A 13,251-nucleotide genomic window follows, 5' to 3' on the forward strand; every position below is an offset into this window, starting at 1 on the left:
GCACATGCACATTACAAATATTGCTTCTTCTGCATCTAAAAAACTTGGTTTTCTCTTTTGCTCTCGACATTACTTTCTTTCCAAACAACTGCTCATTCTGTATAAATCGCAAATCTGCCCTGCCATGGAATATTGTTCCCACATCTGTGGTGGTGCCCCCAAAACCTCTCAGGCTTCTTGATTCCATTCAGAAGAGAGCAGTTAGGTTAATTAATGATTCATCTCTAACAGAGTCTCTCCACTCGCTGTCTCATAGACGTAGTTTCTGCTGCATGCCTCTTCTACAGATACTTCCATGGGCACTGTTTTTCTGAATTGGCTTCTATAATTCCCGCTCTCTCTTTCAAAACAGTCCGAACATGTGCTGCCACTAGCCAACATCCATTTACTGTCCAACTTCAAACTCACATAACCAACTTTTCATCTTCCTGGTTTATTCATTCAACTGCTGTTTTCTGGAACAACCTTCCTTCATACGTATTTCCTTAAAATTGCAGTCTACAGAAGTTCAAGTTCAATGTCAACAAATATCTTCGTCTTCTCAACCTCGAACCCAAGCACAGTACTAAGTACTATAAGTTCTAATACCTCTCCTGTTTGGGGTTTACATAAATTAAAAAAAAAAAAAAAATTTGAAATTTTAAAACTGACAAACTTAGTAATGAAAAATACCACCGGAAGCTTACTCCCACAAAACAACATGACAATATCACACATAGTGTGACACTGGGTAAATATTCATTTAGAAGGAGGCTGTAAATATGTAAATAGCCATTCCTTTGGACATATATGGGTCATTATGCCTTTGAAAAGCTATACCAGCCCAGTCCAAGGAATGGCATAACATTTGTAATAGTAATTTTCTTTCATTTTCATAAACATATTTCATGTATATTAAACATCACTTCTACCACCGTTTCTTTTCGGAAGGTTTCTCCCACTCCAAATCCCCCCCCCCCACACACACACGCATTGACATAGGATATCGGGCCTGAAGCTAATTCAACATCACACCGCTATATACAATTAGCGTGACTGTGCAGTAATAACTTGACTACATATAAACAAAAAAGAAGGCGGGAACTTACCTCTTTCTGACCGACGACCACCACAGGACAAGTTGCAGTAAGTTTTTTTTTTTTTTTTTTTTTTTTTTTTTTGGTAGTTGGCGCATAGGCTTCTATGGCCATAATGCACCTCCCAAAGTTTTTTGCAGTACTTTGATCCAAGCCCGAGGCGGGAATCGAACCCGCGACCTTTGGGTTGCCAGGCAGGCACTTTACCCACCCGGCTAGCTCGTCGGCTAACAGTAAGTAAGAACCTTCTCATTTATTCAGATACATACCCGTTAGGCTTTGTGTCACCTATCCCAGTTTGCTGCTACGGTTGCTTACAAAATTTAAAATTTAAATTCAAACCAAAAACTATAAAACGATCCTTAAATTAAACCTGACATTATACGTATCTAAAGTTAAATATAAAGCCTACTTAAACTAAAAATATCGCTTATATATATATATATTAGCGAAATAATGAATGGCAAAATTGGTATGGGGACAATAGAAACGGGTAGGTATGAGACATTCCTTCAGACGGACTATCGATCCTCTCAAAGCCCCCAATGAAGTAGTGGATTGATGGCCATGTGATGGAATGTTTTTTTCAAAAATTGCATTGCACATTATCATTTAGTATTGATATTTTCATAATCACTTAGTATTTATATTTTCATTATCATTTTGTATTGATTGCTTCATAGTAATTTTAATATGTTTAACTGAACATTTATAGGCCAAACAGACTTAAGATAGCCCATATATGCTAGCTTGATTACCTGATCTGTATACACACTAATACCTACAGGAAAATACCACTTAATTGAATTAATCGACCAATATTTAATCATGTACGTATCAAAATACGATTTTATTGAATTTAACTAAATCATGCACGTATAATGTCGAGTTGCCCTATGTACAATGGCATTAATGTTGCATATATGACAAAAACTATAATATACAATTCTATCATTATAAAATTTAAACATTACATATACACTATATATATAAAATTAGAATGATAATTAAATAAAAATAATTCCAGCAGCCTGGCAAGGCAGAAGAGCAAAAACATTCAAAATTAAACATAATGATCAAACCAACAGGGAGGGAAGAGAAGGGTAACAAGAGTAAATATATTGTAGCAGAAACACTCCAAGATAATTTAGAAAATCTAAATGCAAAGAAAATAAAATAATAATCAATTAAATTTTGAATGCCAATTAAATAGAAATTTAATGGCACCCCCTCTGACGGGCACCAAGTCCAAATTTATGTGAAATATCACCAACAGAGATGTAAACCAACTACAATAAAATAAACCAAAAATAGACTGACCATTTCGCCCCATCTCAACAGAGGACTATAAGGCCAATAATGGTCAAGGAATCACTGCATTTTGATCGCATGACAAATCGCCACAAAGGCGAGTCGATTGAAAGATTGCAGCATTTTGTCTAGCGATCGATAATGGTCAGGGAATTGCTGCATTTCAATTGCTAGACAAATCGCCGCAATCTTTTGATCAGTGTGCCTTTGCGGCGATTTGTCTAGCGATCAAAATGCAGTGATTCCCTGACCATTATTGGCCTTGTGGTCCTCTGTTGAGATGGGTGTAATGGTCAGTCTATTTTTGGTTTATTTTATTGTAGTAGTTGGTTTACATCTCTGTTGGTGATATTTCACATAAATTTGGACTTGGTGCCCGTCAGAGGGGGTGCCATTAAATTTCTATTTAATTGGCATTCAAAATTTAATTGATTATTATTTTATTTTCTTTGCATTTAGATTTTCTAAATTACCTTGGAGGGCTTCTGCTATGATATATTTACTCTTGTTACTCTTCTCTTCCCTCCCTGTTGGTTTGATCGTTATGTTTAATTTTGAATATTTTCGCTCTTCTGTCTTGCCATGCTGCTGGCATTATTTTTATTTAATTATCGTTTTAATTTTTTATATTTCAAGCATCATGTAGAGGAATATGCTTTTTGCTGCCTCTTATGTTTGCTTTAGCTTTTTTTATTTATTATGAAAGATTCAGTTTTCAACTATTTCAAACATTATTCAAATATATGTGTGTATATATATATATATACATAATTTTTTTTTTTTTAATATGTTAGAATAATGATCAAACTTCTTTTTATTTCACTTGGTAATTAGTAAATGTTTATCTGTAGTGTATTTATTTAATATTTATAACACTAATGTTTCATGATGTAATTATCATTGTGAAAAGATTGCCTTCAGCATTTATATAAAAAGTGAACATAAATCCTGTATAACAGGATTTATGATTTTTTAACCTATTACACTTTCATTTAATTATATTTTTGTCTTCCTGAATAGTCCAGATACATCTCACATTTTAGTGCATGTTGGGTTTGGATTCTTTGTGGAATATACTCATGAGGAGGCACTTATTTTCATAAAAAGGAAAGTTGCTCAGCTTGAAGAAAATATTGAAAAGTTAACCAGTAATTCAGCCAAGATTAAAGCTCATATCAAATTTATCCTTGAGGTGAGAAATCTGACCATATTAAGTATATCATTACTATAGTATTAAAATTATGATTGCAGCAAGTATACACATTTAATTAATTTCTCACAAAGTTGTTACCTTTGAAGTTTTCACTAAACGTTTTATATATTATTGCTAAATAATAAATGAAATATTCCCATTTTAAAAGCTTATAAGAAAGCTGCATATGAATATTTTTCATTAGGCGTTTTTTTTATTATTTTTTTTTTTATTTTGGTTAACTGTTTAAATTTAGCCCTCTGTGTACTATTTTGATAATTTTTCTGTTTAAATATAATTATGATTTCAACTAGAAAATGTACACATAACATGTCAAGATGTCATGACCAACAGAGAAATTGTCACTGGTAATTCACCTGCTGCAAGTTGTGGACTTTTCCTTGTACTTGCTGTCGCATATATGTGGAGCTTTCTTTAAATTAAAAGAGGTATGAGGGAATAAAGAATGGTCATAATTTTTCATGAACAACCATACTGCTTGTTATGTCTAGCTGAGCTGCAGAATTTAAGACCAAATCAAGCTGTATACTTAGTAACTGTGCAGTTGACTCATTTGCACAATGTGACCTTGGCGGTCTGTCAGGTTTATGCCTTTTCAGTTACACCTACATAACAATGGACATGACATTCAATGAACAGTATGTTGCTCTCAAATTTTATTTCCGTCTCAAGAAAACATCAGCTGAAGCATACGAAATGTTAAAACAGCCTTATGCTGAATTTATGCTTCCATATAGCACAGCTCACAGGTGATTTAGAATGTTTAAAAATGGATATGATTCAGCCATATCCATCTTTAAACATTCTAAAGATTCCGATTTTTCAATTCAGCAGTGGTTGGAGCTGTAGGACTGCCAATTTTGGTTGGAAAAATCACAAAAACTTAGCAGTCGTGGTTTAACTCTAGGACTGCCAGGAACCATAAAAACCACTGCTTCTGTAATTGTGAGAAAAGATCTTCATATAACAGTAAGGCAACTAGCAGAGATGTTAAGATTATCAATAGGAAACACTAGTATTCTCCATGATGATTTGCATGTGTTTGTGCATACTGGGTTCTAAGGATATTTCCACCTGAGCAACAGCAAGTTTACATGGAAGTTTGTCAGGAGCTGCAACAGATGGTTATTGAAGATGGTGCGGTTCTGCATAAGGTGAAAATGGTGGATGAGATGGCTTCATCATTTCATCCCAGAGAGTAAGCAACAAAGCTCTGTTCGGAAGTCTGCATCATCGCCGGCACCAAAAGAAGCAAAGGTTGTGGCTGCTGCAAGAAAGGTTATGGTCATCCCTTTTTTGACATTCAGGGAGTGGTTTATCAGCATGTTGTGCCATGTCATATACCTGTTGTGGGACCTTACTAAGAGCTGTACTGCACACTGTGTGATCACAAAGTGTGCATTTGCTTCATTGCACATGACAACAATTGCACCCAGGTAGGTGGATGCTGAATCATGATCATGGAAGACATCACATTGCTCACACTGTCATAGAGTACTTAGCCAGCATTAATGTCACATGTGATCTTCATCCACCCTACAGCCCTGACCTTGCACTCTGCAATTTTTTTTTAATTTCCAAAGTTAAAGGAGCTGCAAGGAAAATTTTTTCCAGTCATCAAAAGAAGTTGTAAAGACATTGGAGGTGATTCTCTAATGCATGTCAAAAAATGGCTTCCACCATGTTTTTGATTAATGACAAAGGTTGGAATAAGTGCACTTCATCAAATAGGGGGACTACTTTGAAAAGGACCCATGAAAATGTATGGATGATTAATAAAGGTATATTGTGAAAAAAAAAAGATCATTCTTTATTGAACATCTTTCATACTATTAAAGTAGACTTTAAATTAAAACCCTGCGTACTGTCAAGTGAGACTAAGCTTTTGAGAACCCATATTGAAGCCCTAAAGAAAAATTAGATTTGTGAATTGATAGAGACTAAATATCTAATTCTGTGCTGGGTGACACTCTTGTGTTTGACTCCAGGACTGTATCTTCCAGAATACTCTGGTTCAATGGCTAGCCTTACTGGTGATTCACCTATAAAGAAACTGGAAATATATTTTATAATAAAGATAGCACAGGTCTACCAGATGCTAAAACTGGTGATGTAACTAAGGAGTTAACCAGCTTTTAAAGCTATCAAGTTTAAAGGTATTAAACTAAGGGGTAGAATTTTTCTCAGCCTGGTCTGTGCTTGTTAACAGGAGAGACTGCTTCTACAGGGATGGGATACACATAAATAGAAAAGGTGCAAGAATATTTGCTGATGCTATCGAGGCAATGTTAGGTGGGTTGGAAAACTGCTAGATTGGGGGAATACACGGATTAATAGATTAGCAGTAGCCACTGGCAGAGGTGAATGTGATTCTTGCACTGCTTCTGTTGGAATGAGCAGCAGCCTGGAAAACAAGATGCAGGGGATTTCAGAGACTGCTGGGAGTCATTGCAGTACAAGTAAACACATGGGTTGTGTTAGGGTAGCTAAGAATAGGAACAGGTGCATGTATACTTGCATGCACACCAATGCTAGGAGTTTGGTAAATCAATTTGATGAATTTGAGGTGTTGGTCAAAACATCAAAGGCAAATATTGTTGCAATATCAGAGATGCGGTGTCACACAGATATAAGGAATGCAGAACTGGAATTTGGGGAGTACAATGTGTGCAGGAAGGATAGACAGGATAGGAAGGGAGGAGGGGTTATGCTATTAGTTAAGAAACACATAAAATCCAAGGAGGTACAGCCAGTGGACAGCGCAGTGTCGAGTCAGTTTGGTGTGACATAAACACTGGGAAATCCTAATTGAGAATAGGAGTGTATTATAGGCCTAATGACTCTGATGAGTATAATAAACTGTACAGGGGAATTTAATTTCCCGGATATTGACTGGAATTTGTGGGTTGGTCACTCTCACACACTAGCAAGGCTTTTGTGGATTTATTGGATGATTGTTTTCTACATCAGCATGTGGGAGGCAACTAGAGGGAGTAATACTCTTGATCTGATAAAGGAACCACTAAGTAGCAGTGTGCTGAAGTGGGATTTACTCAAAGAGGTAACTACCATCAAGGGTAAAGGGAAGAGTTTTTGCTTTCGTAAAGGTGACTAGAGAGGTCTGAGACAGTATTTAAATTCTATACGGTGGAACCAACTGACGATGTTACCAACAACAAGTTCAAAATTGGAAGCATTCAAAGAATTAATCTTGGAAGCTACTAGGCTTTACATTCCAACTAAAATATTGTTTAAGGTTTAGGCCTAAATGGATGTCAGATGAACTAATGAGACATGTGGCAGAGAAGAAAAATTCATGGGATACATATAAATTAATGGGTGACATGGATGCCTATGATAGATATAAGCCAGTCTGTAACCAAATCACAAAGGAGGTTGTGCAGGCAAAGGTGCAGATTATGCGAAATATTTGGCAAAGGATACAAAGAAAAACAGCAAAAAGTTCTTTACCTATGTAAACTCTAGAAGGAAGAGGATGAATCAGATTGGTCCACCGGATATCGAAGGTTCAACTGTTGATGATCCTGCTCAGATGGCTAACAAACTAAATGAGTATTTTGCATCTACATCCACACATGAGGAGTTATTCAGGGAGAGGAATGCCAGAGGCAAAATAAACTTTGGCAGTGAGCTAGATGATTTTGTAATAACTGAGAGTAAAGTGGAGGAGAAATTGTTGAAGATAAACATAAGAAAGGCACCTGGAGTGGCTGGGATCTATCTAGTTATATTAAAGGAGGCAGCAAAGGAAGTAAGCAATCCCTTAGCCATAATTATGAGAGCTTCCTTGGACTCGGGGGAGATACCCGTGGACTTGAAATGTGCAAATGTAATCCCGATTCACAAAGGAGGATCAAAGGGAGACACAGGTAATGACAGACCTGTTAGTTTAATTTCTGTTCCAAGAAAATTAAAGAAATGCACTGGTTAAAGAAGCACTGCAGTATCATCTAGACAAGACTTCAGTTATAGCTCGGACACAGCATGGGTTTGTTTGACCAATTTGATTGGATACTATGATGTGGTCACAAAGCAACTGGATGTAGGGAATAACTTTGATATCATATATTTGGATCTTATAAAGGCTTTTGATGCTGTTGCACATGGAAGACTGCTGCACAAATTGGAGCAGTGCGGCATAGGAGGCAAATTGCTGCTATGGATAAAGGGATACTAGGCACCTGCGAGGTGATCTGATTGAGGTGTATAAAGCCTTGAATGGTTTGACCATTCTCAATGCTGATGGGATTTTTCCTCTTGCTCAGAATAATCACCTGAGAGGACATAAATTCAAATTGAGGAAAGACAGTTGTAGGATAGATGTGCGGAAGTGTGCCTTTAGCCAGTGGGTAGTTGATTGGTGGAACAGACTTTTTTGGTGGAATCTTTGTTGTGGAAGTTGATAGCCTAAATAAATTTAAGGCTGAGCTGGACAGGTATTTGGAACGAACAGAGGGATGAAATCGGAGTGTGGTTTTTTTTTTTTTTTTTTTTGCCTGATTGCTTGCTTTCTTGCATCATATGCCTCTACAAATGCTAACTATATATGGCAATTCACGTGGTAAGTAATGACTTAAAACAAACTGATGACTTAAGTCAAGAAATATGGTCATACTGGCAAAAATATCTCAAAAGGGGACATGTTCTTGTCTGCATTTCTGTCCATACATGATAGGAGTGAATATATTATGAAGACCTTTGGATTAACTTGAGCCTTGAGTGACTCCAAGGCTCATTGTGGTTGGCTCTAGTTATTAAGAAAAATTTTCGTTGTAAATTCATTTGAATAGAGAAGTTGTAATGGTTTTGACTAATGTAATTTAAGAGACCTTAAGGGTTTAGCAGAAATTGCTAGTTCAGGGAGGGTTAAGGGAGTTGAACAGTAAGAAGTTAGTGATGTAGGCCAAAATTACACTTTCACTCTTCCTGCAAGTGCTTATTTCTGAGCTATACCTGTCCGGTGCACAGAAAGAGACATTAAAATAGGTGTAAAAACCACCAGCATTCATATACTACCAGGAAAAACATTTTTAAGCTGCTAAAATGGATGCAACAACGTTGCAAAAAGTCATAAAGTACCAAGTGTAATTTGTAATTAAACAAATTTGAGCTTTTGATCAGATCAACCAGTGATGATATAATGGGACTACCTGAGATATTTTGATTGTATGACACCAACAAAAAAGCTAATCATCTGATGGGAGGACTTTATTGGCACCATACACCAGCTGATGAGAAGCCAATAATAGCCCTACGGATGTAATACTATAATAAATCTTTTGTCCCTCCAATTTAGTACTGAGAATGTTTTAGTTTAATGAAATTTATGGCGAAAATAAAGAGCTGTTTACTGCTTTACTAACCAGATGAGTTTTCTTAATAGCAAACTTGCGATACTTGATCATTTATTGTTATCACATGGGAAATTAAAGATGCAGAAAACTGGCAACATGCAGTGATAAGTTTGGCAGTAAACAAAAGTTTTTAAAATATTTTTTTTAACCTATTTTCAATGTATTGTTTAGAATACCGATTTCCACATTTCAAAAACTTTTTAAATAGATTTATTTTTAAAAAACTTATTTTAATAATAAAAAATAAAAAATAAAGTTTTCTTCTGTTTTATTAGTTATTTTCCTTAATGTTTGTTTACATTTCTGTATTACCATTTATTTGCTATTGTACCTTATGTCTCAGATGCAAGTATTATTAGGCGCCTCCATAGCCAGGTGGGAAGGAGCAGCAGTGCGTAGCACACGCTTCTTGATTAGACCTGGGTTCGAGCCCGTCACCACCAAATACAGGATGCGGAAAGGTCAGGGAATGACCACCGCATATTCCTGGAGCAATATGGCCTTAGTTGCTAATGCTCCTAAAATCCAAATAACAAATAACAACAACAGCAAGTATTATTATATGTATTACCATAGTTTTATATATATATATATATATATATGAACTTTAGCCCAGTTAATGTTTGGATTGTTCCAAATTGTTATTTGAACCTCTCAATATTCTACTCGCTTTAATGCTTATTCTTCTTCCTCATTTATTCCAACTATTTATCTGATAAATAGTTTAACTTCGTTACTTGTTTTATCATTTTCCATTCTAATTCTAATTGATGTCTCAGTAATTATTTTATTGTTGTTAGACTCTTTCCGTTATGGATATTTCCATATTATGCTCTTGCTTTTTCGTTAAAATTATGTAACATTCTTTAAATTTTCTTTTAATTTTCTGCTAATGGCACTGCATCAATTATAATTTCTTTATTTATCAATGCTTCTCTTAGTCTTATTCTTTTGTTTATATTTCATTTGTATTTCCTTGATCTGTCTAATTATGCACTTATTGTCTGCATATATAATTACTTCTGTATAAATATAGTGCAAATGCATCAGGAATACATAGCTGTATCTGAATAAATCAGATTATTAATAAAACGGCATCGTTTTAAGTTATATCTCATATTGTGAATACCTTCACAACGAGTTGCCATGATATTGCACTACTTCGAATAAGTAACGCTTCACCTAAGGAGAAGACTAATGTTACTTATTCTCAGATGGATACCACCACCCAGACGGCACCGTTTCAGGGCTATTTGGCCCTTCTTCGGTGGGTGGGTAGGTACCCGAGTGATGCAATGATGGCAAAACAGTTATGAAGTATAACTCCACAATATGAGAGATGCCTGATGGTGTATCATGTATTTAGACTCAAGCGTTTAGGGCATAAGCCTCAAGCTATGAAGGAGTCTAGACTATGTATAAATATAGTGCAAATGCATCAGGAATACATAGCTGTATCTGAATAAATCAGATTATTAATAAAACGGCATCGTTTTAAGTTATATCTCATATTGTGAATACCTTCACAACGAGTTGCCATGATATTGCACTACTTCGAATAAGTAACGCTTCACCTAAGGAGAAGACTAATGTTACTTATTCTCAGATGGATACCACCACCCAGACGGCACCGTTTCAGGGCTATTTGGCCCTTCTAACGGTGCCGTCTGGGTGGTGGTATCCATCTGAGAATAAGTAACATTAGTCTTCTCCTTAGGTGAAGCGTTACTTATTCGAAGTAGTGCAATATCATGGCAACTCGTTGTGAAGGTATTCACAATATGAGATATAACTTAAAACGATGCCGTTTTATTAATAATCTGATTTATTCAGATACAGCTATGTATTCCTGATGCATTTGCACTATATTTATACATAGTCTAGACTCCTTCATAGCTTGAGGCTTATGCCCTAAACGCTTGAGTATAATTACTTCTGTTAAGTAATTATATATGCAGACAATAAGTCTGCATGTATAATTACTTTTGCAGAATTAATAAATATACAAAACATAAACAGGTAGATCTTTTTATAGTCTAATGATTTTTTGTATGATTGGCTTTGCCATAAATATTCCATCTATGTATGATCCATTTTTTCCTAGATCTTTGCTGCTCATTATTTAAATCTGTAATTTAATTTTTCTGATATTACCTTTGTATCGTTTTAATGACATGTTTTATAGATTAATACTTCTGTACTTTACTGGAAATTGCTTAATTCCATTTTTATGTATTGGTATTATGGTTTTTTTTTTTTTTTTTTTTTTGCCAATCGCTTGATATTTTTTTCTTTAAAAATGTGCTTGAAAATTTCTGCCAATTCTATAGTTAATTTTTCTGTTATTTAGTATTTTATTTAATTATTTAATATTTTAGTTTTTTTTTTTTTTTTTATGAAAACCCCAAACACGAAAGGTATCAAAACGTATAGTACTTAGTACCGTGCATGGGTTAAAGGAGAAGTATGGGGGGAGGGGGATGCCGGAAACTTTGCTCTAGAGACTAAACATGGGTTTCACCACTTCAAGCCTCCAATAAGCAAAGAGGTGGTATTTCACCGGTTGATGAAAGTCATCTACCACTTACAAAGTATTTAATATTTTAGTAACTCATTTTTATTTTAAATCTGCACTTTTCCTGTTATTTCTTTAATATCTTCCAAATTAAAAAAAATTATGTATTTTGTTATATATCCTTTGCTTGCATATTATTTTTTTAAAATAAGTATACCATATAACTGAATCCCCTCCCCTTTTTTTGTACTTTTATTTATACAAATTTTGAACATTTTCCATCTTTCCTGTGCTATAATTTTGCAATATTACTTCATAGGGTTTGAGAGAGCTTCAAGGATTTGACAGTAATGATGAGAAACAACAAGTAGATATATGGTAGAAGCACAGAATTGCAGTGTAAAAAAATTATTTATATATAATTTTGGATAATTATGTTTTCAACACTTTGCAATACCATGCTTATTTGTAATGCAGTTGAAGATCTTCATAGTGACCCCTCCCAAGAAGGATGAGAGAAATGATTGTTGTATCTAAAGTTCATAAAATCAGCAAAACGAACAAAGAAAAGATTTTCAAAGTTCACAAAGTAATTTAGAATATGTATTATAATATTAAACAAGAAAATGAAGATTGTACATTTTGTATTGATTGTTCAGTGTAGTAATATTACTCTATAAATTATATACGTACAGTAATTACATATATCCCAGTAATTACTGGGATACTGCAAATATCAAGGCTTAACCATAAACAGGGGGATTTGTTTCAGACTTGAAAATAATCTTTCAAAATGCATGGTTTCAGTGACAGGAAATGATTTGAAAGACAATTAAGAAGATGCATAATAGTGGTTAATTCCCTTTCACAGTTTAGCTGCTCTTGGAAAAATGTACAAATTAATCCTTGATGAGCATCCTTCAATGAAACTTGCTCGACCACAGTACGTTCATCCTCTTTATAACTACAAATTTCAGGTTTCATTGCTTGTAGTGAGTTCCTCTTCATTTGTGCATATCCTGAAACATGCAATGTCTGCATCCACTTTGAATGGGATATTTCCCTCTAAGTTTAGGTGATAACACACATCCTCAAAAATTTCCACACTATTTATCAGACTGTATTTCATGATTAATAGGTGAAGAGGCTTGCAAAGCTTCATTCATTGTATCATTCAATGCAACAAATCCAGCAGGTTTGAAGTAATTGGCAATTACCTTTTTTCATCATCCCATGCTAAAACACAAATATATTGGCTGCAGCATGCTGATTATACATTGTTTTGCTTTCAAGACAGAACAGTTTTATTTAATAGCATTCTTTGATAGGTTTTCTTAAAGCACTGGATTACACCTTGATCAAGTGGCTGAAGAACTGATGTCATATTAGGTGGTAGGTACTCAAACAGTGATTGTATAGGCTCTCTACTTGGCAATGAGGAGCATCTTAAGATCCATTTCTTAAGATGCTCCTCATTGATCCATTTTAGATTTTTGATGACATCCAAGAGCCTTTTGGTTTGCTTGATACATAGTTGGTATCGTCTTTAAAGCATCAAGTCTGGCTTCTGGGCTTTTCCAAAGATTAAGAAAGGAAGCTTCTCTGTGCCAGACATGTTTACCACTAGAGGAATGATAATCCATAATTTTTTTCCCCTTTTTTGTGCCACTATATTTCTCACCTTTAAATGTAAGTATTTTATTATGGTAGCAATTAAAAAAAAAAAAAAAAAAAAAGTCCAGTTTTATCAGCAGTGAAGAT

General features: G+C 34.9%; 1 protein-coding gene across 1 annotated transcript in view; it reads left to right on the forward strand.

The window, feature by feature from the left end:
• Window positions 1-11,923, forward strand: part of Uxt (Uxt prefoldin-like subunit) — a 43,689-nt gene extending 31,766 nt beyond the window's left edge. The window contains exons 5-6 of the mRNA XM_090386421.1: window positions 3,408-3,579; window positions 11,810-11,923. Coding sequence (XP_090242547.1) covers window positions 3,408-3,579; window positions 11,810-11,872 — 235 coding nt within the window. The 3' untranslated portion in view covers window positions 11,873-11,923. The remainder of the gene's footprint in view (window positions 1-3,407; window positions 3,580-11,809) is intronic.
• The last annotated feature ends 1,328 nt before the right edge of the window (window positions 11,924-13,251 follow it).

This window comes from Mastigoproctus giganteus, chromosome 12 (assembly GCF_048544385.1).
Source record: "Mastigoproctus giganteus isolate SK-2022 chromosome 12, ASM4854438v1, whole genome shotgun sequence".
Taxonomy (NCBI): Eukaryota; Metazoa; Arthropoda; class Arachnida; order Uropygi; family Thelyphonidae; genus Mastigoproctus; species Mastigoproctus giganteus.